General features: G+C 45.4%; 1 protein-coding gene across 1 annotated transcript in view; it reads left to right on the top strand.

The window, feature by feature from the left end:
• The window catches only part of FSCN3 (fascin actin-bundling protein 3), a 219,211-nt gene that overhangs the window by 47,797 nt on the left and 146,263 nt on the right, over positions 1-25,151 (top strand). The window contains exon 2 of the mRNA XM_086937456.1: positions 16,562-17,258. Within this exon, the coding sequence (XP_086793582.1) occupies positions 16,562-17,258 (697 nt within the window). The remainder of the gene's footprint in view (positions 1-16,561; positions 17,259-25,151) is intronic.

Here is a 25,151-nt window from a genome sequence, read left to right as displayed (position 1 = left end):
AGCTTGCTATTAAAGCTAAACAATAAAAAAAACAAATCAGAGAACATCAGAAGATCGTTTTAAACCTTCTTCAGCATCACTAAATATTCTACCATTATATAGCATCACATGGAAGGAGACTTGAAGACATTTAGGGACCGATTACGAGTTTGGTGGTGCAGGAGCGGTCCACCAAACCCATGTTCGCACCACCCGCCAGATTATGATTTTCTACGTGTAAGGTTGGCTGTTTTGGTGGTTCCACGTCGATGCCTCTGAAACTAGGCACCACTAAAAACAGTTCCTGCACTTTGCAGTCCATGTCGTGCAGAAACTGGGGTGCATGCGCACAAGGGGGTCATATGTTGTGCCCCTCTGCATGCATATAACTGTGTCTGAACTGGGGTAGCAAAGTGAGATAAAGAACGATGATGGATTCAACCCAGATCTGTGACTGTGGTTGAGTGTCTGAAAAGTTTCAGCACTCCGTCCTTCAACTTCTGTTCTCTTTGTCCGCCCTAAGTTGGCAGGGTATGCCCAGATGTGGGTGCCTTGCTCATTTTGCCACTGGATTTAAGCTAGCCTGGCTGATGAGGGCTGTTAGCCCGAAACCAGTCCCAGGATGCTTGTTTTCTGTCCAGGGAAGACATGGCTTGGCAGTTCGGGCTGGGCTGTTCCCATAAGGGACAGGGTCAAGACTGATTTGCATATAGCTGCGTCTGAACTGGGGTGGCAAAATGAGCTAAAGAACGATGATGGATTCAACCCATATGTGTGACTGGGGGTGAGTGTCTGAAAAGTTTCAGCGCTCCGTCCATCATCTCCTTGTGTTTGATTTGCTCTCCCTAAGTTGGCAGGGTATGCCCAGGCGTGGGTCCCTTGCTCATTTTGCCACTGGGTTCAAGCTAGCCTGGCTGCTGAGGGCTGTTAGCCCGAAACCAGTCCCAGGATGCTTGTTTCCCAGTCCAGGGAAAACATGGCTTGGCAGTTCGGGCTGGACTGTTCCCATGAGGCACAGGGTCAAAACTGATTTGCATATAGCTGTGTCTGAACTGGTAGTGGCGAAGTGAGCTAAAGAACGATGATGGATTTACCCCAGATCTGTGACTGGGGGTGAGTGTCTGAAAAGTTTCAGCGCTCTGTCCATTCCCCATGTAATTTCTCATGGGTAATAAGTATTACTGTAGCAGGGATTCTGCTCCTACACAGAACTGTGCATAGAGACTTCGAACCTCAGTGAATTAGGGTGTGCCAAAACTCACCTTAGCATCCAAAATCCCCTACCAGACTAGCAATCAGTGTCTCATTGGTTCTTACCGACCCCCAATGATTTAGACAACCCAGAACATGGACTTAGAACACCTCAGGTAATGTGGAACACATAAACACTCTTTCGTTATACTAACATATCAATCCAGAACGAGGAGTAAATGATGCACATGCAAGTTTGAAATGTTTATTTCTAATGCAGTGTTCTCAAGTGCAGTATCTTGGCTAATACAAGCAAATATATTATAAGGAACAAGGTTAACAGCATGGTTACTATTCCATAAAATACAAAGGGAGAAAGCATGTTAACATGCTAAAGGAAAAAGGTCTAAATAGAACCTCAGTTTACCCTCCCTAGCTAGTATATTATATTATATCTACAGAAGGTCTCTTTGGGTTTAGAAGGGCGGGCCCATACCTTTGGGTTCAGCAGAAATGGATCACATCATCTCTTGCACCAACTTTCTGCATGCGAATATTCATCAAGTGTTTAACTCATGCTCTGTGCAGTGTATTATTAATCGCGCCTCGCGCCTAAAACCCAAAGTTGTCCACAGCTGAATATGTATTATGTCTAACCAGTGCGCTGATCAAACTGAACAACAACCACTGTGTTGAAATAACCTTGAAGGCCTCGGCACTCATTGTACAGACATAGCTTACCAAGCAAGGCTGATATTATAAGCAAACATTATTCTCGTGTGAAGCAAAATATTCAACTAGGAGAAAAGCTTTAATAACAAAATGTGTCGTGTGCAGATGCTGCAGAAAAGGAAAATGGCGTTTAAACTTCTAATAAGCTCATGCTAACATAACAGTGCAAAGGTAAAACCAGACCACATGACATTACCTGAAATACATCTCACTAATATATTGCTCAGTGGGTTGTGAGGTGGTTGCAGTCCAACTGGTTTTCTGTCTTATATTGTCACATTGACTGAGTCCTTAATGCCAGGGTTATCTAGAAAATGGAGCAGCTCACTATAGATTAATCTTAAAAATGTATCAAAAGATCAGTATTTGAAAAGGGGTACTTCTTTGCACAGGTGGACAGGCCTAGACAAAAACTGGCAGAAATTGGCGAGACCCATGGTTCTGCAAGTTTTGTGATGTTGTGAGGAACCAATCTGAGATAATGAGTGGCTTATGGAGGAATGTGCCAGAGCATCATCTTCAAATGCCGGCCAGCCATTACCAGCTACTGTCTCATTGTCACAGAAACACTTCGGATGTGGTGCCCTTTTCCTGAACCTTGGTTGATCCCTAGTGAAGCTTACATATAGACCAAGCCCCATTCAAAGCTTGAGCAATAGCAAAACTGCCAGCTTCAGCACTTCAACCAGTTCAAAACTAAAACATCACCTAACAAGTGCATAAAAACATGTAGGCTGAATGATGTATTTATGATTTAAGTCTTGTTCTCCATAAACTAAATTGTCTTTTATTCAGACCTTCACCAGCCCTTGACTCGGCTACTGGACAGGAAGTGAAGATGACAAAGAGATTGCTGGACATGCACTCGAGACGAGTACCTCCTAAGAGAATAGCACATCACAAACCGGCAAATACTGTGAAACAAGATGGTTTATCACAGCTAAAAATGTTTCACCAAAATCAGGACAGTCTGTGGTGTCTCCTGTAGGTTGAATACCACTCACCTACACTCACCCAAAATATGCAGTTACTATACAACTAAATGACAGGAACTTCATCAGACTCAGAAGGACATGGCTGTGAGGTACCTGTACGTCACACATGACCTATAGGTGACACACATATCTCTGCAGTAGGCCCTTCTTCAAATTCTGTCAATGCTACATTAAATCTCTATTCTAATCATAATTTCTAGAGAAGTTGGAGATTTATGAGAGCTGATTAACAGAGATTCACCCAGGCCAATATTGAAATGATCTCCTTTTCACCCCTGCCTGAGGACAATCACTCAAGAAACAACACTCATCTCTAATTCAGTATTCCAAAACGGCTAAATGTTGATGCTTTGGGTACCTATGCAGTCCCCTATGCTTGTACATTTGTTATTAGATAGTGTGATTTGTACATGGGCGGTACTTACTAGTAGATCCCTGTACCTATCGCTCCCACATTCTGTGTTTTTCAATAAATGAAATGATGAGGTGCAAAACAGTGTCCAACACAAAATATACTCTACCAAATGCCCCCAGCTTTCCACCTATGATTTACAGAGCCACAGCAGTGTGTGAAGACTCAACTTATTGGGATGATGGAGATATCTCTCTCTGTGCCATATTGTACACACACATCTTACTCCCAAGTGATTGACTGCATTTTTAAGTAAACACAAAAAGCCATTATCACTTTTCCGAATTTCCACACTGTTTTTACATAAGAGGTAGATTGCTGAGAATGTGTGGTTAATGGAGAGATTCTTTCATTTGAAGAAAAGTGGTTTCCCTGTCCCAGTGAAGAGTCCCTTAATTTACAGAAAAGTGTTTCCCCTCTCTAAGTGTCATCCCTATCCGAATCACAAGTCACTGCTGTAAACTTAAAGCACAGGCTAGATTTGCAAAATATTTTAGGGTACATTGAGTTGGTTCAGCAATCTCATTCTCTCTATCATGTGATGAAGAAATTATTTCCACACTGTCTACGATCAATGCAGGCAATTGCTTCTATGTTACCTGAATTTGTAGAAGAGGTGGGAACACTGGCCACCTGCTGCCATTACCACCCAGAATCAACGCATCCTTTCAAAAACCTCAAGGCTGACACCCACCACAGAGACTGCATAGATAGCTGGCGGGCATCATACTTGCACATCTATCACTGATACTGAGTGCACTATCAGGGTTCACTGGCTTCTTTACTACATCCTGCTTTTAACAATCTTTATGGTCTACTTTACAATTGATAGGCATCTGAAACAGTTGTACCCCGCTTTCTTGCTAATCCGTGCAGCAGCCCTTAACATGGAATGAAAATAAAATTAGAAAGAGCTTTTTTTCAGCTCTCACCCATCAACACCTATCACTCCTCCACTTGGCTGTCCTTCCTGTTTCTCGCCTGGGTTTTTTTTAAAATTGTTTTTATTAAACATAATTAACAGTTACAAAAAACAAGACCATCATGCTATGGACATCTGCAATACAGTTTCGGCGAATTTGAGTACCAGTAGTACAGAAAGATGCAGGATTATCAAAGCTGGGCTCATGGTGCTTCAATGTCCTCACGTATTGGATCAGTTTCTGGTGGTGTGCAGATATCTCCTCGGTAGGCATTCCAGACATCCCATATCTTCCCCCATTTACGGGGTCTCCCTCTGGCCACATACACAGCCCTCTCCCGAAACATACACCAATCAAGGTCATCCATCCATTTAGCGACCTGGGGTGCTCGGCCAGCACCCCATAGTTGTGCGATATTTCGCTTGGCAATCATACAGGCAAGTGTTACCCTGAGCCTGCCGTGACTCGTAAGGTCGGAAGGCTCCCATACATTAAGCAAACAGTGGCGTGCCTCCAACACAATCTGCACACCCCACACTTCACTAATTTTCTTGTGGATCTTGGTCCAATAGTTATGGATTTCTGGGCACTCCCACAAAATGTGCATAAAGGGACCAGTCATGCCACAACCCCTTCGGCAGTCTGCGTTTGAGGCAAGCCCCATTCGGCACAACCCTGGTCCCATGGTGTAGGACCGGTGAAGAATCCTAAGCTGCAGCAACCGAAATCTCTTGGAGATCGCCACCTCCCGCGAGGAGGACACAGCCTCCACCCAATCCTCATCGTCCAAGATCAAACCATCCGCGACCCATTGCTCCTGTACCCCCACCAGGGGATCCTCTGTGTGGTTGACCAGTTTCTTGTAAACCAGAGAGATTGCTCTGGTGGGAAGATACCCATCCAGGATTCGATCTTCCAACGGGGAGGCCTCCGGCAGCGTCACATCACGAGGGATAGCCGCCGCCAAAGCATGTTTAATTTGCAAATAGCGGTATCGCTCACTCTCATTCAGACGGTGTCTAGACTGCAATTCTTCAAACGTCAGTATCCCGTTCTTGCCCCATATATCTCGGACCTGGGAGATACCGATCTAGTCCCAACGATCGAAACCCTTCGACTTCCACAGGCTGCCCAGGGCTTCGGAGTTCCATAATGGCGTGGCTATTCAATTCAATTCAAAAGAGACTTTATTCGGTGTGTTTCAACCATAAAAGTGCATAAACATGCATTACATACATAAAATGACATTAGATAAAATATGATTACAGATATTAAAAAGACTGTCTACATTAGATCCATAGAGCTCCAGTTCATTGTAATCACATCAGTCATTGGTCCAAACAGATTCGCAATTTAAGAGACAGTTTTAAAAATTCAAGAACTTGGAGGACACTATCACTGTGCAGCAATTGTAAATATAAGAAGGCTGGTCGTATCTGATTAAAATTTAGTTTCTTTAAAAGAGCAACTAAAAAGCGTTTACGTGGGAATTCATAAAATCTACATAAAAACATAAGATGCAACATATCCTGTGGAGACTTTCCGTCGCAGCCACAGGATATTGGATTTTTACAGAAACTCTCCTTTTTGGGTCTGATAAGCAGATGTTGAAACAGATTGAATCTGAATCTTGTTAATAGAAACTTTTCGTGAGTGCTAAGAGTGCCGAGTAGGTGAGGCTCAGACAGGTTTTAACCATAATAAATTTCCTTACACTTACTTTTTGTAACTCAACACCCTCCCTCACAGCCTTCTTACGCAGAAGAAAGGTCTGCTTGACTAGTTCAATGTCCCCCTTTCCAATTCCCGACGGGTGTTCAAACAGATCAGGACGACCCATCTCAGAAAAGCAGGTTTTTAAATACTTCATCCAAGGGGTGCCCAACGCATTATCATGAGCCATAAAATCATTAACAATTAAATGTGTTAAGGGGATGTCTTCGCACAACCACATTTTCAACCAGCAGGTCAGAGGTCGTAGGGATAGGATATCGCTCAAATACCCCACTCCTAGCTCCTCGTGAACTGCAAAGTTGGAAGTGGAGGCTGGGACACACAGAAGCCGTTTGTAGAAAGAATTTTCTGTGATCTGAAGTTGATCCCCAGCCATGTAGCCCCAAAGCTCACTACCATAGGCTGCGGTTGCTACAGATTTTGCGTCATATAATTTTATCATTGCAGCCGTGGGCTTTTTACCAAGTTTTGAAGCAAAATTAAAAATGGAGGCATTAACCCTAGTCACGTCACATCTTTTCTTTGCAAGTTGTGGCGGCCACGATAATTTAGAGTCAAAGAGAACTCCTAGATAGGAGAATGTATTAGAAAACGGTATTACTGCCTTATCTAGTTTGAAGGTATATTGTCTCTTTGGCTGTTTCCCGACTTGCATAATGTATGATTTAGAGTTGTTCACTAACAGATCTCTATCTTCCATGAACTTTTTAAATGCATTAAGTAATAATTGAAGGCCTTTTTCAGTTCTAGCTAACAAGACCGCATCATCTGCGTATAACAAGACAGGGATACTTCTTTTCCCCACTCTCGGACTGTCTGCTTTCACCTCCTGTAAAACGCCATCCAGCTCGTTTATATAAAAATTAAAAAGGAATGGAGCTAATATGCAGCCTTGGTGCACCCCCTTCCCTGTTCTAAAATCATCAGTTACGGGCAGGTTTTGGCAATACCTTATATTTGCGCTTGTGTTACTATGGAGGTCAACTAAAAAGTTTATAATACCGTTGTCTACTCCCTTATCCCTCATGGACCCCCACAGCTTCCCCCTGTTCACACAGTCGAAAGCTGAGGATAGGTCCATGAAGGCCAGGTGGACTGTACCCTTTTGGGCAATGGTGTATTTGCTGAGTATTAAGAAGAGATTTAAACATTGTGTTGTGGTCGAGCGGCCATTACAAAAACCATATTGTGTAATAGACATGATGTTGTTGTACCGTGTCCACTCAGAGAGACGCCACAGTACAATTCTCCCCACTAGTTTCGCCATGGAGTTAATTAGGGAGATAGGCCTGTAACAGAGTGGGCTATCCCTATCCCCTTTTTTGAATATAGGCACGATAGTGGAGAGCCCCCAGGATAGTGGACATCCGACTCTCGCGGCTGCGTTAATAACCGCCACAATAATCGGGGCCCAGAAATTAGGATCAGATTTAAAGAGATCCGGGGGTATCCCATCGGGGCCTGGTGATTTTCCCGCTGTGAGTCCCTCTATCCCCACTAATACCTCTCCTATACTAACATTAAGGAATGTGCCCCCTTTGGTACATTCAGAAAGTACAGCGTTAACCTCACTGCCCCCAAACAATTGTTTAAAATGTGCAACCCATTCATCTTTTGTTATAACACATTCTAACCCCTCGCCCGAATCTTGCACCAGGAAGGGTTTCTTAAGCACTGCCCAAAATCTAGCCCTATTTTTCAGTGTTTGCGGTTCCAGGATCTCAGTCCAAGCCTCATTCTTCAATACCTCCTTCTGTGAGGCAATGACTGATTTATACTCTTTACGTGACCTCTGGACTAGTTCCTTGTTTCTTGGTATTACCAATAAAGCAGCTCTAAGGTCACGGGCAGCTTTAGAGCATTCCTTGTTGAACCACCTCGGGCCCTCCCTCCCCCTACTCTTTGATGGTTCTGTCAGTAAAATAGCTATTTTGTCTGTTAAGCTCTGAAAGTCAGACAGGACCTGAGTTGGAGCAGAGTCATCCTGTGTGCATCTAATGATTAAATCACTACAGGTATTTTTGATGTTCTGATATATGAGGTCCGGGGTGCACATAGACCATTTTAGGCGGTGTCTGCCATCCGTTGCTGTTACCCTACCCCTGGCCAAGTTGCAACTTGCGCTAGCCACTCAGGGCCCCCTTAGATGTATGGTGAGTGGGTTATGGTCACTGAGTGAGTTATTATCTATAGAGAATGAGTGCACAAAGACCTGCATGGGCAAGGTTAACAACATGTAGTCGATAAAAGCCCCCTTTCCATGCCCTTTAAAAGTTGGGGTGACAAAGCGCTTTGAGGAGTCACACTGTGCCATTGCTAAAGTAAGACCATGGTCATTAAGAAAGCCATTAAAACGGTCCCCCTCCATGGTATGTTCCAGATGTAGACCGTTTAATCTAGGGCAATGTAGTTCCTGAAGGTTTTTCTTTAGGGGGTCACCACAGGGGTGAATATTAAAATCGCCCATGACCAATAAATTGTGTGAACAATCCCTCATTGAGGTACTCATATAGTCATTTAAAATTTCTAGGTTGCCGTGAGCTGTGCCAATGTTAGTAGAATTATAAAAATTGATCAGACCAGCCTTCCAATTGCCAGCAGATAGAACTAGGCCTTGTATACCGGGGTTGCTTGATGCCCTGCTATCAATTGTACATGTCAGTGCTACCGAGATAAACATTACCATGCCCCCCTTTGGCCTTCCCCAGTTTACTGGTATAGCAGGTACAAAATATGCCTTGTATCCTTCAATAAAAATTTCACATTTTACTGACCAAGTTTCTTGAAGGCAAATAATCTGAAAGCCCCTAATATATGATAACCAGCTCTCATCTTGCATTTTGTTTTCCAGACCCACCGCATTCCAGCATATGACATTATTTTTATATATTGTGGGTGGATTTGCCTCTATCGGCTGTCCTACAGGAGACTGTACGATACTCTGACCATCCGGCACCACCAGTCAGTCGCAAGCGTCCAGCCCTGAAAACATTTCGAAACGATTATGTGTAGGAACATTGTACCCTCTCATGCTCTGATTGACAGCATTAGAATTTACTGCCGGTGTCTGCCAACCATTCAACCCATGAGTGTTATTATTGTACATGTATGGTACTGCCGATATTGGAGTCTGAGCATGGGATGTGAGCCTGTACCTTCGAGGGTCTTTGGGAGAGTTCTGGTCAGGAGCATAAAAGTAACCCAGAGGGCGCACACAAACACTGTTTACATTGTATACTAACGAGGATGCACGCAGTAAAACTGTTGCAACATGTTGGGGATGCTTGAAATTAACAACCACACAATCCTCCGTGGTCGCCTTACTCGAAGGGCCGACCCAATTGACCCTTTCAGTAGAAATAATTTGGTCATAGTAATGAGTTGGGTAACCACAATTTTTGTTTAACCACGCCACCGTTTTATTTTTTAGAGAGTCATGAGATTCTCCGTGTGGTTGGGCTGGTACTTCTTCGTAGCGTGGGACATTAGTTAGCACCACCACATATGGCACACAATCAGTAGGGAGATTTACATTCCTAAGTTTAGCCCTCTGCGGAGCAGCTGCACGAGTACTCAACGATGCAAGGTCCTGTTTAATTGGCTGGATTACTGGTGCTGTAGCTGCCACAGCCCCAACGCCTGCCAATCCTTGGGGATTTGGCTGCTGCACGCTCTGCCCCCTGGCTGCATTCTCCTTCCCGCCCCTAGCAGGGATAATTTTAGGGGCTGTAACTGCTGGGGCGGGGGCCAAATGTACCGCCACCACACCACCCAGCCTTTCTACCTCAGAGGCTACTACATCCAGTCTAGACAGTATTGGGCTGATTAGTTCTGTAATTTTGGCCTCCAACTTTCCTACTATTGTGTTTATCAAAGCTTCTAGATTGGAGGCAGATAAAGTTAAGCTTCCCTCATTATTGCCCTCTTGGTTGGTTTCTCCTTTGACAGGATTACTTGTACTGTTAGCGTTACTAGCTTTGCTAGTGTTAAGTGGGTTAGTGTGGGATTGAATTTTTGAAGGTTTCCCCCCGCGCCTCCCTTGAGTCTTTTTACACTTCCTCCCTGGCCTTTGTGTAGGAGGGGCCTCTACTAACTCTTCCTCGGATGAGTCTTCCTCCGATGTGTTACGCAAGTCCACAGGCATCTCAGAGTGTACCTGTACCACTATGCTGGAACCCCCTGTACTATATAAGTTAGGGGCATCTTCTAGAGTGCCTTCTAGGCCTTCTGTTATTTCAATAGGCACATTATCCAGGGGGAAGATTTTTGCTGCCTAAGGAGGCCCTACGTTCGTTGTTTATTTGAGTAACTTTTTTTACCAGGAAATTGTCCATAGTAAGCAGGCCAGCTGTTGGTGGATCCGAGATCAATCTGGGCATTATAACTATTAACAGTATGCCCCAGGCCCCCAGTAGGCGTAGAGAAACCTGTAGTACCTTGATCTGATGCAACAGTTATCCACAAGTTAAAAACGAATTAAATTATATATAAAGAGTCCAATGTCTCACTTGAATGAACTAGTTCCTTATACTGGAGCCAGGGTCTGTGGCCCGTCCCGTCCTCTTCCGGCCTCTGAGGGCCAAAGAGGGCCCGCCCTTGTCCCGGGCTTCTCCCGGGAAGCTCCGGCGCGCTCCCGCGACGCGGGGGGAAGCGCTGACCTTTATGCGCCTCCTGGCGCGGTTTCAAACAGCGCGGCTTCCGGCCGCTAAGGCTTCTGGGCAATGAAGTCCCCGGGGCTCTGCCTTCCTCTGAGCGGCGCTCGGCCGGCAGGAAAAGTGACGGCAAGCTGTGACAGGCCACCAACTGCGGCGGAGCTCACAGGGAACAAGGTGAGAGCTCAGCAAACACCCCCAAGCTGGATTTTTTCTCCCCCATGGCTATAGTTATCTTACCCTCCCATCTAAGAGCATGATTGGCATCATGCCACGCTCGCGCCAAAGCCGACGCGGGACACAACAAAGGGAACCTGCCTCGCTTGACGTACAGTATCCGGGTGTACTCACCCCCCGGCAACTGGCCACGATCCATTGCAAACCCGGGGTCGGCCGGGGAGCCATAGATCGCATGATTAATCGGGGCCAGTTGGGAAGCCCAATAATATTTCCTAATGCTGGGCAGTCCGATCCCGCCGTCTACCAGGATAACATCAGTTTAGATTTGCGTCCTCCCGGCCCAGAGAAGCTGACGCTGTAGCGATTCTATCTCATTGAAATAGGAGGGAGGCACGGGATCAAAGACGTTCTGTAGTGCATATAAAAACCGCGGTAGCGCCATCATTTTAAACAGTTCAGTTCAGGTCCAAATAGGGAGAGTGGCAGTTCCTTCCATTTTGCAATGTCTCGGCGGAGCCTAGCCAGGGAGGGAACCAAATTAGCCTCGAAACGCGTTTTAGAATCCAGAGAAATGTAGACACCAAGGTAGCGAAAACCCCCCTGTTCCACTTTTACAGGACAACTCTCTGGTACTCTGGGAGGGTCACCGCTCAAAACAAATAGGACCGATTTCTTCCAATTAATGGCGAACCCCGAGTATCAACCATATATCGCCAAAATATCCATGAAAACAATGAGGGACGGCCGGGGGGAGGTCAAGTACATAAGGATATCATCCGCATATAGCGAAATTTTGTCCTCCCACTTCGGAGTCCAACGTAACCCTTTGATCGATCTATCCCATCTTACCCAGGCCGCAAGCGGTTCCAAAGCCAGGGCAAACAAAAGTGGCGAGAGGGGACATCCCTGTCGGGTGCCCCTCCCAAGCTGAAAGTCGCGGGACTTATGGTTGTTCACCACTACCCGGGCCAGCGGAGCAGAATACAGGAGACGGATCCATCGTATAAATTCCGGGCCGAACCCGAATTTCTCCAGCACCGCGAATAGATAGGGCCATTCCACTCTGTCGAACGCCATAGTGGCGTCCAACGACAAGAGCGCCGCTGACTCATCAATGCGAGCTTAACCCGCCACCACCCCGTGGAGTCTACGAAGATTAAGCGCGGTGTTGCGGCGTGGCATGAAGCCGGACTGGTCCGGGTGTACAAGCTCAGTTATAATATTCACCAGCCGATTCGCAAGCAGCTTAGCCAGGATCTTGGGCTCTGCATTTAAGAGAGAAATTGGGCGGTAGGAGGAACTGTCCAAACGAGGCTTACCGTCCTTATAAATGACAACGATATTGGCAATACGTTGGTCATAAGGAAGTACGCCATTCTCCCTGCTCTCAAGAAACGTGACGTTCATGAACGGAGCCAAGCGGTCTGCGTGAAGTTTATAGAGTTCGACTGGAATACCGTTCGGGCCCGAGGCTTTCCCGGAGCATACCCCCCGGATAGCCATCCCGACCTCGTCGTTTGTTATAACAGAATCCATAAATTCCCGATTCTCGGCCGATAAAACAGGCATTGGGATGTCTCGAATGACCTCAAATTCTCTTCCACCGTGTGTAGCCCCTCCGAGGTGAAAACCTCCTCATAATAATGGGCAAACTCATCTACTATGAGCTGTGGATCCGTTGTGACCCCCGAGCCCGCGATCTGCAGCTCCGGGACCAGACGCGACCCCGAGTCACCCTTCTCCAGCCATGCTATGAATTTCCCGGCCTTGTCTCAGTGTTCGTAGATTCTGCTTTGGGTGTTAGCGTGTTGTTCCCTCGCCCCCTCTCGCGCTAAGTGTTTGAACTCGTCACGAAGAAGACCGAGGCGGTGTACATCCCTCGGGTCCCCAGTAGTGGAGACCTCTCTCTCTGCGGCCGATAGCTCCGCCTCAACCCTGTCAATTTCCGCCCTACTCTTCTTCTTCTGCCCAGAGATTAGGGAGAGAGCCTCCCCCCTAACAACAGTTTTGTAGGCCTCCCAGAGAGAGCAGTCAGAGTCAACTGTCCCTGCGTTCTCGCTAAAGTAGTTATCAGTGACACGCACCAACTTTTTTGGTTGTGGGGTCTCTCAACCACCAAGCGCTAATTGGGGCAACCCTGGCCACATTTTCCCGTCCAATTTTCAACTGCAGCCAGATTGGAGAATGATCGGACACTCCCCTGGCCAAATGACGCACTTCCTGAACGAACACCATCTGCGACGCAGGCAACAACACATAATCAATTCTGGAGATAGAGTGGTGCGCTGCGGATGTATGCGTGTACTCCAGATCACCAGGGTGTCGGAGCCTCCACCCATCCACCATACCTGTTCCATTAACAAAATCCGACAACCATCTACTAGAGGGCGGTAGCATACGGGAGGGGTACCTATCCAGTTCTCCGTCCATGACCGCATTAAAATTGCTCCCTATTACCATGATGCCAATGGGTAGCAACATAAATACCCTACTCGGATCACAAAAGGTGTCTGTCTGCAATGTGGGGGGAACATATACTGATAGGAATGTGATTGTTCTGCCCTCCCAAAGCCCCGAAATGCCGACATATCGGCCACGATTATCAGACCAGGTAGCCTATATGGTGAGCGGGAAGGAATTTTTAACCAGTATCCCCACCCCTCTGGAGCATGAGGTAAAACCGGCATGGGCGACCAGCTTATACCCTCCCCTGTGTAGCACCATACATCTCTTTCCCATAAGGAAAGTCTCTTGGAGTAAGACCACATCCGGTGACCTACGTCTGATCAACTGTCCCACCATTGCACATTTGATCTTGTCTCCCAAGCCATTCACGTTCCAACTGAGGACAGAAACACCCAGGCCTAGTCTAGCTGAAGCCATATTCGTCCCCTGAAAGTACAAAAGCGTTACGCGACATCCATTGCAAGCATTGGTCATAAACAAAACACAAATCAACAAACAAAAGCCCCCACAACCCGGTCTCCCAACCCCCCACCCTGCACCCCTGCATGCAACTTTTGCACATCCCCAACTAGCAGTGTGCCTGTCACCCCAGAACTAACTACAATATCTAAACGTAGAAAAAGGAGGAGGACCTTACAACAGGCCACCAGCCTCCACCATCCCAACCCGCATACAAACCCCCATCAATACTAGAAAGCCCAAGATATTAACAATGACAATGGGGATTAAGAGATCGCCCCAATCAAAGCAGCTCCCTTGCCACCGTGGTCAACTGCTACGATCAACACGGAATCATTGTTCCTCATTGTCCATCGGTGTGTCCCCCTCGGTGTCTGGCCCCTGGACTCAATCCAACCAGTCCGCCGCAGCATCCGGATGGTCAAAAAAACAAGCTTTGCCGTTGCGTTCAATCCGAAAGCGGGCAGGGAACAGCATAGAGTATTTAATTTCCGAGGCGCGCAGCCTTCTCTTGATGTTTATGAAACCCTGTCTTTGTTTCTGGACTGCCTGGGTAAAGTCAGGGAAAAAAAGCAAGGACGCGTTCTCGTATGCCAAAGGTCCTGAGGATCTTGCAGTCTGGAGAATAGTGTCCCGGTCCCGAAAGTTCAAAATGCAGACAATAATAGGGCGAGGAGGCGCCCCCGTCTTCGGGCGTCCACCAGGGACACTGTGGGCCCTCTCCACTGTGAAAAAGTTACTGAGCCCCTTGGGTTTTAAATGTTTCAGGATGAGATCCTCCATGAACAAATCCGGGGACTGTCCCTCCGATCTCTTCGGTAAGCCAAGGATGCGGACGTTATTGCGTCTCGCCCGTCCTTCGTACTCGTCCAGTTTATGGGCAAATTGGGTCCGAGACGCCTTCAAATCTCTCACCTCTCGCTGGAGATCCGACACCTCATCCGTGAGGCTAGATGTTTTGATCTCGAGTGATTTGACCTTTTCCGAGGTTTTAGTCAGGTCAGCTCGGATTAAGCCCACCTCGATGGTCACTCTGTCCAACTTGGAGTCCATCTTACCAAGGGGGGACTGGATCCCAGTGATCGCTGCCATCAAGTCTTTCAGTGTCGGGTCCGCCCCGGACGGGCTATCCTCATGGCCACTCACTTGAGCACGCTTCTCATCCCCCGGGGACCCTTTGGTGAAGCTATACTTTTCCAGTCTGTTGGATTGGACTGGTCTGGTATTCCTCAATGTTTTTGGGGGTAGATTCTAGGGATCCCCCCTCGCCGCCATTTTCAACTTCTGTACGGACACCAACTCCACCAACCAAGCAAACCACTATTTCGCACAGGCAATCAGTGCAGCCTCAGGTTGCTCCGTGTTGGCGATGGTGCGCAGGGTCAAATGGCTTGAGATGGGGACCCGAGAGCCCCTCAAAATGGACACGACTTCCGTGGATCGGGTGCCACCGCGCACTTTTTTTTCCACTCGCCATTGTTGTCGAACTCCAAAGCGGGCGGTGCCACACGCAGGGTCCCAGTGGTGCTCCCTAAAGGCCCGAAAAGTTCCAGACGATAAATTCAAGTCATCCGAGCACCCAAATCATTCAGAATTTCGCCCAGTGGCTCAGTAGCCGATCCCCCACCAGATGGTAGGGACGGGGCTCAGGATAGTGTGCTGGATGGCAAGTCAGGATGTGTCGGCCGGCGGAGCCGATGCTCAAGTGGCCATCTTGGTCACTGGCGCGGCTCCTCTCGCCTGGGTTTGACTTCACTAACTCTCCATGCCAGATGAATGTTGGGCGCGCATTTACCAAAAGGTTACTGCTATTTTCTTGTGCTAAGCAGAGAGGTGTTCAGAGCCGAATGAGTCAGGATTGACTACATCATGCCTACTGCTATCAGTCATTGCCCAACAGTGTTCCCTAGCTTTTCTCTAACTCAAGTAAAGACTGGAACTATCTTATATTCCACCCTCCGGGAACTGCACCATTCCAGTGTCAGCTGGTAAGAAAATAATTCACCCTTAGCTGCATCTGTACAACCACGTCAAACCTTCATGAGATCTATGAATCTCTTTACCACCTTGGCCCTACTGGCTCCAGCATTCCAGAAAGCACTGACACTCTGTCTATCAGCATTGCCCCTGATTTCCATGCAGAGAGCCTCCAGGGTGGAGATCAAGACAGATTATTCCGCCTGTCGAGTGAAAACCTGAACTTGAAACAAATAACTCCGAAAGCTGTGGGCTTCCAAAAGATCATAGGTTTGCATTGTGGCCATTCTTTACAGTAAATTTGATGCAACTGGAAGAAGATTTGCACCTCCACTTAGTTAGTGTCCAGTATCCACATCTATTAAATTACAAGGACATTCCTATTGGTTGCTGAGTAATAAATATCATCACTCCCGATGACCCATCACCCAAAAGTGGAGTTAGCCATACAATGTGAAGAACTAACTAGCATCAAAAATAAAAGGGTATTTTTACAGCACCGTGTGGCAAAGTTTGGTAATATTGTTTTAGCTAGAACCCTGATTTTTTTGCATTGTTCCCCCACCTATGAATAGTCATTGCCAATTGGTTTGATTACTTTGATTTCATTGCCTTTTATATAACAATGCCTTGCCTTTTGGTCATCATTGGATTTTTATCAAGGTGGTTGATATGAATGTGACATGTTAATTGGTTTAGTCATAAATTAACATAACATTTTTTTAAATAAGAAAGTGATATATCTGTATTTTTTAGACTTTTAACGTCTTATCTGCTAGTTGACGTCTTATCAAATATTGTATATTACTAAAAGATATTTTCTCAGTGGATATGAATTAATTTTAGATTCTTATTTCACAGATCTGGGAGCTCAGTCACCGTGGTAATCAAGGTTGTGCAGCAGTTGTGGTGCTACAAAGTTGGTATGGAGATTACCTTCTCGTTGATAATGATGGGAGTGTCCGATGTGGGTACACTTCTGACTGCCAGCAGCGCTTCTTCCTGCTCAGTCTTCACGACTATGGAGACTGGATTCTCCAGTCGATGAGCACTCAGAAGTACTTGGAGTCAGACGGAAAGAACGTTTTTTGCTGTGCCACACAACTCACCTGCAACCACCGCTGGGTCCCCCATTTAGCCATCCATGCCCATATAGCACTTTACAATATGACTAATAACTGCTATGCTCGAGTGGATCCATTAACTGAAAAGATTTGTGTGGACCTTCCTGAGCCCTACTTGGAGGAATCTGGCTTCCTTCTCAGGTTCTGCAATGGGATGTACCACCTTGAAACTTCAGACCACAGATTTGTTTCTAAGGAAGACACGCTGGAAGAGACCCCTTCCTGGCTAACTGCTTTCACCCTGCACCTCAAGCCAGGCTGTGTTGCTCGCCTTAGTGATGGAAAAGGTTGCCTCTTTTATCCTCAGGGGCGGCAGAGGATTGTTACTCACGGGGCATTCCCCAACAACATGGAGGAATGGTTCTTTATAAAGCGTCTTCCAGCATGGGTCTACTTGAAGGCTTGCAACAAGAGATTTGTGTCCATCGTATGTGGCAAGTAGTTTTAATTTTGAGTATGTTTAGCATTAAATGTTCCCATATTGTCTTTTATCAAGGCCTATTGTTGGATTCATTATTTTAGTGGTAGCACCAGGAATCCTAGATTAACGCCACAGTGTTAACATTAAACAGGTTGCTGCTTACAATCGTTAAATATTCAGATTTTCCACAGCTTGGGTGGGTAGATAATCATGATTTTATTAAAGACACAGAGGCTGATATTATGTATATCTCTTTAATTGCCAACTCACAGCAGCAACTACAAAACAATGTAAGAACTTAGGATATGAATGAATAAGAGTTCTAAAGGCTATTTTGTCCCTTGTGAGGCAGCCATCTTCCTTCATTGTTGATGCAAACAATTTCAATAACAAAAGCACTCTGAACTTATTAAAATCCAACAAGGTATTCCAAAGTGCAGCAAATCCAAGAATATTCCATACTTTTTCCAGATCACTTCTTAGAGTCTCCTCCAGAAAGAAAAATCATAAACAAATCATAGGGCGGGAATCCAGGGAGGGTTAATATCAGCCTCCGTGTCTTTAATGAAATCCAGATTTTTTACCCACCCCTGCTATGGAAAATCTGAATTTTATGGCAAGGCACGGAGGCCAATATTATGCATGTTTAAAGCCTTGCCATAATATTCCTTACTGAAGATTCCACAGGCTTAAAATAGAATTTTTTAAAAACTGAATCTGAAGACCAATCTGCTGCTGCCCATTGAGCCTATCACCAAGAAGAAGAGCTTTAGACACCATTGCACCTCTAAGAGGAGCGAGCCCCAAATTTACTCAAATGTATAGCAGCTTTCCCCATAACTTCTCTGACCCAACGAGATAAAGTAGGGGTGGACACAGCTCTATGCGAATGTCTATAAGAAATTACCAACTAAGAATCTGAATGACTTCTCACACTCTCAGTCCTTCTCTCATACTCACGAATACATCTCACAACACACAGCTTCCTACACTCGCCTAACTTTGGATAGAAAATAGTTCTGGAAATAGTTTTAGTTCTCCTAGTGATGTAAAAATACAGTCCTTCGGGAACAAACCTTCGACCTGAAATATCAAGAGCCCTAAACATCAGAAACCCCTCTAAACGACACAAGACATAACAACATAACCTACTTCAAAGAAAGTTGCTTAAGATTTAGGAATTCATTCTCAGAATAACTAGTCAGCTCTCTGAGAACAAGATCCACATCCCACACAGACTAATACTTAGGACCTCGGAGCACCTTAATTCTAATACTTCTTAATAGTCTTTTCAGAACATCATTTTGTCCAAATGCTAAGCTATCAACCAACTCATGTCTTGGTGAAATAGCTGGTCTGCCAACATTTACAGTACTATAAGATCTACCCTAAAGGAAGATTTCAGTTAGAAAACTCAACACTTCTACCGGAGGAGCCAAAACGGGATCCAAACCCCTCGAAGAACACCAACTAAACCATCTCCCTCATGCCAGTTTGTATGCCTTGGCTGTTCCTGGAGACCAAGGTTCCTTAATGAGTTTCAAAGCCTCCAATGATAATCCTGACACCTGCCAGATTCTCCCAAAATCAACCAGGCCATCAGTCTTTAGTGTTCCTGCAGAACTAACTCGTGATTCCTCCCAGACACATCTGTTAATAATTCTGGGAAGACTGGAACTAGCAGAGGATCAGCAATCAACATTTCCATCACATCTGGGTACCAAACTTGGGAACTCCAAAAAGGAGTTACCAGAACAATCTCTGCCGTCTCCCTTCTCACTTTCAGAAGAACCCTTTGAATTAGCGCAAAAGGCGGGAAAGCATACGCTTTTAAATCCCCCAAGTGCTGCAAAAATGTGCCCACTGCCACTGCTTGAAGATCAGGTGTCCAACTGAAGAACCTTGGAAGTTGAGCATTCACCCTGTTGGCAAACAGGTCTACCTCCATCGGACCCCAAGAGGAATCTATCATAGAGAACACCTCCCTGTTCATCCCCCTGTCGCTGAAATCCCTCAGCTGCCTTGAATTCAAGTCTGCCACAGTGTTGCTCACACCCAATAAGTACTGAGCCTGAATCATGATATTCTTTCCTAGTCAAAAGTGCCAAAAATCCTTTGCCAAGTCCGCTAGTGCCTTGAAAGCGGGCCTCCCAGTTTGTTTACATATCTCACAGCCGATATAGTCCATCCTCAAGAGGACCCAACATTTTACGTGATTCCTTACAAAACCTTTCATTGCAAATGAACCTGCCAGCAGCTCTAGATAGTTCATGTGCATCTCTTTTTCCTGACTGGTCCATTTTCCCCCATGTTGTCACTGAACCACACCTTTCTCTTCAACCTTGAAGACTGGCATCTGACTCTATGACCAAATCTGGAGTCTGTCCGAAAATGGCCCTTCCATTACAAGCCTTAAGATTCTACTGCCACCACCTCAATTCCTCCCTTTTCTCTGAATCTGTCTGAACTTTGTCTGAATATCTAAACCATTTGTTCAAATAGATCGTCTTCAACCTCTGCAAAGCACGATAATGCAGGGGATCAGGGAAATTAGCTTGAATTGAGGTAGAGAGGAGTCCTAAGATCCTCGCTATCTGCCTCCGAGTTAACCACTTGCTTACTAAGGCTCTCTGCACCTCCCTGCATATCATCCTCACCTCCATGGGCAAGCTCAATACACAATACAAGGTCCAAATCTGAAAATCTAAAAACACTGTCTCCTGACTTAGAACCAGGCATGCCTTTTTCTTGTTCACTACAAAACCCAAATCCTTTATCATTCGAACAGCCAGAGTTCTATGTTTGAGGACTAGATCCTTGCTTTCTGCCATAATGAGAATGTCATCTAAATAGACTATGAGCCTCATCCCACTTATGCGTAACCAAGCTACAATTGGCCTCATTAACTTTGTAAAGTGCCAAGGTGCCGAGGTTAGACCAAAGGGAAGGCTTTTGAACCTCCACATGGAACCTTTCCATTAGAACTTCAGAAGATCCCTCTGGCTCTGACATACCGGAACCGTTAAGTAAGCGTCCTTCAAGTCAAATCGTGTAACCAATTTCCTTTCCTTAGGAAATCTCTCAACATGTGAATCCCCTCCATTTTGAAGTGGTTGTATTCCACCCACTCATTTGATTCCTTGAGATTTATGACATGTCTCAAAGCCTTGTCCTCTTTTTTAATAAGAAATACGTTTCTTAGAACTCCTACAGAGGAATCGTCTGACCTCTTTATTGCACCCTTTTCTGCTAATTCCTGAACCTCCTTTTCTACCATCTCCTATTCCTCCTTTGAAAACCTCAAAGGGTTCGGTCTTCTCTTTTGAATTAGAATACTCACAACATCTATCTTGTAACCACTTACTATCTGTAACACCCAAGGACTGGAGGTTATCTCCTTCCACCTGTCTAAAAAATGGGTGAGGCTGCCACCCAATTTTACCTGAGTAGATGAAAGGTCGCTTGTCAAACATACCTTGTCTTGATCTTCTATCTCCCCTGAACCGTCCTCTTCCTCTTTGTCTTTGCGGGTAAAAGCTAGGGGAGAGGCCCTCTGAGGACTGGAAACCTCCGGGTCTATAACCACGCGAGAAGGAGTTTTGCGTAACACCATAACCTCAGCTGGGGAATCGACCCTGCATTCTCCCCGCTGTTCCAAAAACCTTATTAATATCTTTTTGTACCTTTTTGATCGAATTAAACGCCCAAGCGGAACGGGCCATTTTTTTCACAATCTCCTCTCCAAAAAGGAGACCCTTCACCTCTTTGCTTGAGGCTTTCCCTGACAACTCAGTCAGTTTCAGATCAATTTTCATCAGTAGGCTCTTCCTACGCTCACAGCAGAATGATGCGCTTGCCTTTCCTAACAAACATACTGCCCTCTGCACCCATTGTCTTAACTCTAAGACATCCACTGCACCCTCCTGGTGGTAAGCTTCCTCACAGATGTCAAAGATTTTTGTTAGGGGTCCAAAAACATCTAGAAGGCAATCTTGACATCCCTTCAAACCTTTATCCACACCCGATTTGGGTCTCTTCCCAATTTGTTAAGGAAAGTGAACATTTTAGCATCCAGTTCTGGAGTGTATGCCACCTTCTCCGCCAGTGAAGGTCTAGGGCACTCAGAACGTAATCTAGTATGGACCTCTTTTGGTAGTTCTCCCCTAATCCAGAATTCTACAAATTCAGCCACATGCTTAATAGGAACCCATTGGGGAGATAAAGGATGCTGGATAGTACTAGGGTTGAACAAAAAAGTCGCCCAGTGGGTCTATGACTTGATCTACGGTCTCTTTTTCTCTCCGCTCTTTTTTAGTCCTTTTACTCTCAATGACCTCATCATCCAATGAATAAAACTCAGAAGACCAGGAGATAACAATGTCCCCACTGCTAGAGGACTCATCACAGGTGATCGCTCTGTGATCCCCTTTGTGACCTTTATAGCCTTTCCATATACCTCCTTAGAGGAAAGCCTTTTTTTGCATTTCTGAGTAAAGGCCCTTTTTGCTTTGCTGAGTTTGTCCTAAGGCAAATGCTTCCTTTTTTGAGTTGCTTTTTTACCATTACCACTAACCGTGCGTATCTCCTCCACTGACCAAAACTGTTCTTCTTCAACTTTCCTTGCAAATCACCCGTCCAATCTATACTTATAGTCTTCTAACTGTTTACCTAACTGAATAGCCAGCACAGAAACCGCCTTATCAACACATTCCTGGACTCTCCCTTCAACGTCTCCCTCAAGACTTCTCTCTTTCTCCATATTGAAAAATATTTTTAAAACAACACAAATCTTAAACCTAAATGTGCGTAATATACAAGCAACAAAACTGAAAATCTCTCTCTCTACCTAAAAATGGCCAAAAGATACCAATGTTACCTCCCTCAAGAAACCAACCACCTCAAACAGTAACACACAGGTAACTGACTTCTCAGGTGAAAAAACGACTCTGAAGCAGATATCACATCCCACAACATGTCTGCTTTAAATCACATGTCAAACCATTGGATATTCCCAATCCAAAATGGCCGACACGTCACATTAGACTATACGGTGGCTCCACAGGTCATAACGAAACTGCCCAAGACTCGGCAACTCAATGCTCCCCGTGATGAGAGGTGAATTTAGAGTTACTTTAAATATAATTTATAAGTGTGCCTTTACTAGCGATGTCCAGAAATTGCAGCGCGTGCTGATGAAACAAAGTGAAGTATTTGATATCAATGCTGAGACAAATGAGTTGTGCATCTCCTCAGAAGCACGCTACTCGAGCCTGAAAAGCCTAAGCCATTCCAAATGTTAAAGACGTCTTGTGCACCTCGTGTGAACTGCACCCTGCGAATCAAGTCACGTGACTCCTAAGTAGGGCGTGACTCTGTCTGTGTTATTTTGAAGTTAGAAACTTCACCACAACCGCTGGATCGAGTCCGCTCGAGCTCACACAGCGGACTCGACCCGGCTCAAGCAGTTCAGCGGATAATAAATAAAAACAGCCTGAACCTTACACGATCAGAAAAACCAAATGTGAAAGACACAAAAACGAAAAACAGAAAAAAGCTAATATCTTGGGAACATCAAACCTTCTCTAAATAGGAAAACTAAGTTATATATATATATATATATATATATATATATATATATATATATATCTCCTACTGGCAGTCGCCAGTAGGTAGTTATAGTTAGGATTTTTTTCTCAACATTCTATTGGGAATAACTTTGCCGTCGGTTGAGGAATCTGTCTGAAAATTTCCTGTAATTTGCCTCGCGGCGCTCCGGTCCTTCCCTGAAAGTTTGGGGAGGATTTGTCCAGCGGGGGCCGAGATAAAAGGGGGTTCCCAAAACGTGTTTTCCCCATGTTAATTTCCATAGGGCGGTCGACCTCACTTTTAGCCCGAACGGCTGAATGAATTTCCACCAAACTTGGCAAAATTGTAGGGACTGGTAGCCCGATGTGCCTTTTCTATGTCTCAAGATATGTGCTCCAGTGGTTTTTGAGTAATTTAGGTTCAAAAAAATATATATATAATATATATATATATATATAATATAATAATATATATATCTATAGGCGTGCCCTGGTAAGCGCACCGGGGAGCGCACCGGGCGTGCTACGCGACTTGCGCATGGAAAGCTGATTGGCTCACCGGTGTCTGTAAACATTCGAAACAGTCTGGAGCGGCCGCCATCTTGTGTCTCGGTAGGATCGAGACACAAGAGGTGGCAAAAAAAGGGGGAAATGACCATAAGGGGGCTGAGTAGACCCCCCCTGACCCCATAGGTTTGATGTGGGGGCTATAAAAGGGCCCCGCGGGGCAAAAAACAAAAAATAATTGATTTGCGTGGGGGGAGCGCCAGGTACGCGCTCCGGGGAGCGTAGCATGGGGAAAACCCAGTTTATTCACTGTGTCACCTCTACGACCCTTTCTTGCGTCAATACGTCCCTTTTGCATACATTACACCTGACGTAGGTATAATGTGGCGCAGGGGCTTACAAAGTGACGAATCTACCTAGATGCGTCACTTTGTAAATATGACTGAATAAGGTGTATTTTTTACAGCACTGGTGCGTCACAAAAAGTGACGCACCAGTGGCGTTAAAGTGACGCATGGCCTCATAAATGAGGCCTTCAGTCTTCTAGTCATATTAATTATATGACGTATTATGTCGGAAGTACTTACAGATACGTCAGTATTTCAGACGTATCTGTAAGCGCAAAAGTGATGCATTGCTGGAGTGTGTCACAAAAATGATGCAACTCCAGCAATGCATCCTTTCACATTGGGCCAGGCCCCATGTGAAAGGGCCTGCACGCCTGCTGTGAAACAGGCGTAAGATTTGGACGCAACAGCGTCATAAAAGTGACGCAGTGATATCTCATAGATTTCACTCCGTCACCTCTACGACCCTTTCTTGCGTCAATACGTCCCTTTTGCATACATTACACCTGACGTAGGTATAATGTGGCGCAGGGGCTTACAAAGTGACGCATCTACCTAGATGCGTCACTTTGTAAATATGACTGAATAAGGTGCATTTTTTACAGCACTGGTGCGTCACAAAAAGTGACGCACCGGAGGCGTTGAAGTGACTCATGGCCTCATAAATGAGGCCTTCAGTCTTCTAGTCATGCGTCATATTAAATATATGACATATTATGTCGGAAGTACTTACAGATACGTCAGTATTTCAGACGTATCTGTAAGCGCAAAAGTGATGCATTGCTGGAGTGTGTCACACAAATGATGCAACTCCAGCAATGCATCCTTTCACAGGAGGCCAGGCCCCATGTGAAAGGTCTTGCATCAGTCTTACGCCTGCTGTGATACAGGTACAAGATTTGGACGCAACAGCGTCATAAAAGTGACGCAGTGATATCTCATAGATTTCACTGCGTCACCTCTACGACCCTTTCTTGCGTCAATACGTCCCTTTTGCATACATTACACCTGACGTAGGTATAATGTGGCGCAGGGGCTTACAAAGTGACACATCTACCTAGATGCGTCACTTTGTAAATATGACTGAATAAGGTGCATTATTTACAGCACTGGTGCGTCACAAAAAGTGACGCACCGGTGGCGTTAAAGTGACGCATGGCCTCATAAATGAGGCCTTCAGTCTTCTAGTCATGCGTCATATTAAATATATGACATATTATGTCGGAAGTACTTACAGATACGTCAGTATTTCAGACATGTCTGTAAGCGCAAAAGTGATGCATTGCTGGAGTGTGTCACAAAAATGATGCAACTCCAGCAATGCATCTTTTCTTACCCTTCCACACCCCCGTTCCTTTTCAACATTTTCTTTGAATATCCACATTCCCCATGTTCACTCTCCTCCTTACTTTCCTTCCCAACACTCACCTTCTTTCAGTCCCCCTACTTCACTTCCTTTCTCCTCTC

The sequence above is a fragment of the Lissotriton vulgaris genome, chromosome 1_1, assembly GCF_964263255.1.
Source record: "Lissotriton vulgaris chromosome 1_1, aLisVul1.2, whole genome shotgun sequence".
Classification (NCBI taxonomy): Eukaryota; Metazoa; Chordata; class Amphibia; order Caudata; family Salamandridae; genus Lissotriton; species Lissotriton vulgaris.
Note: the sequence above shows the minus strand (reverse complement) of the source record. Positions and strands in the feature narration are given on the sequence as shown.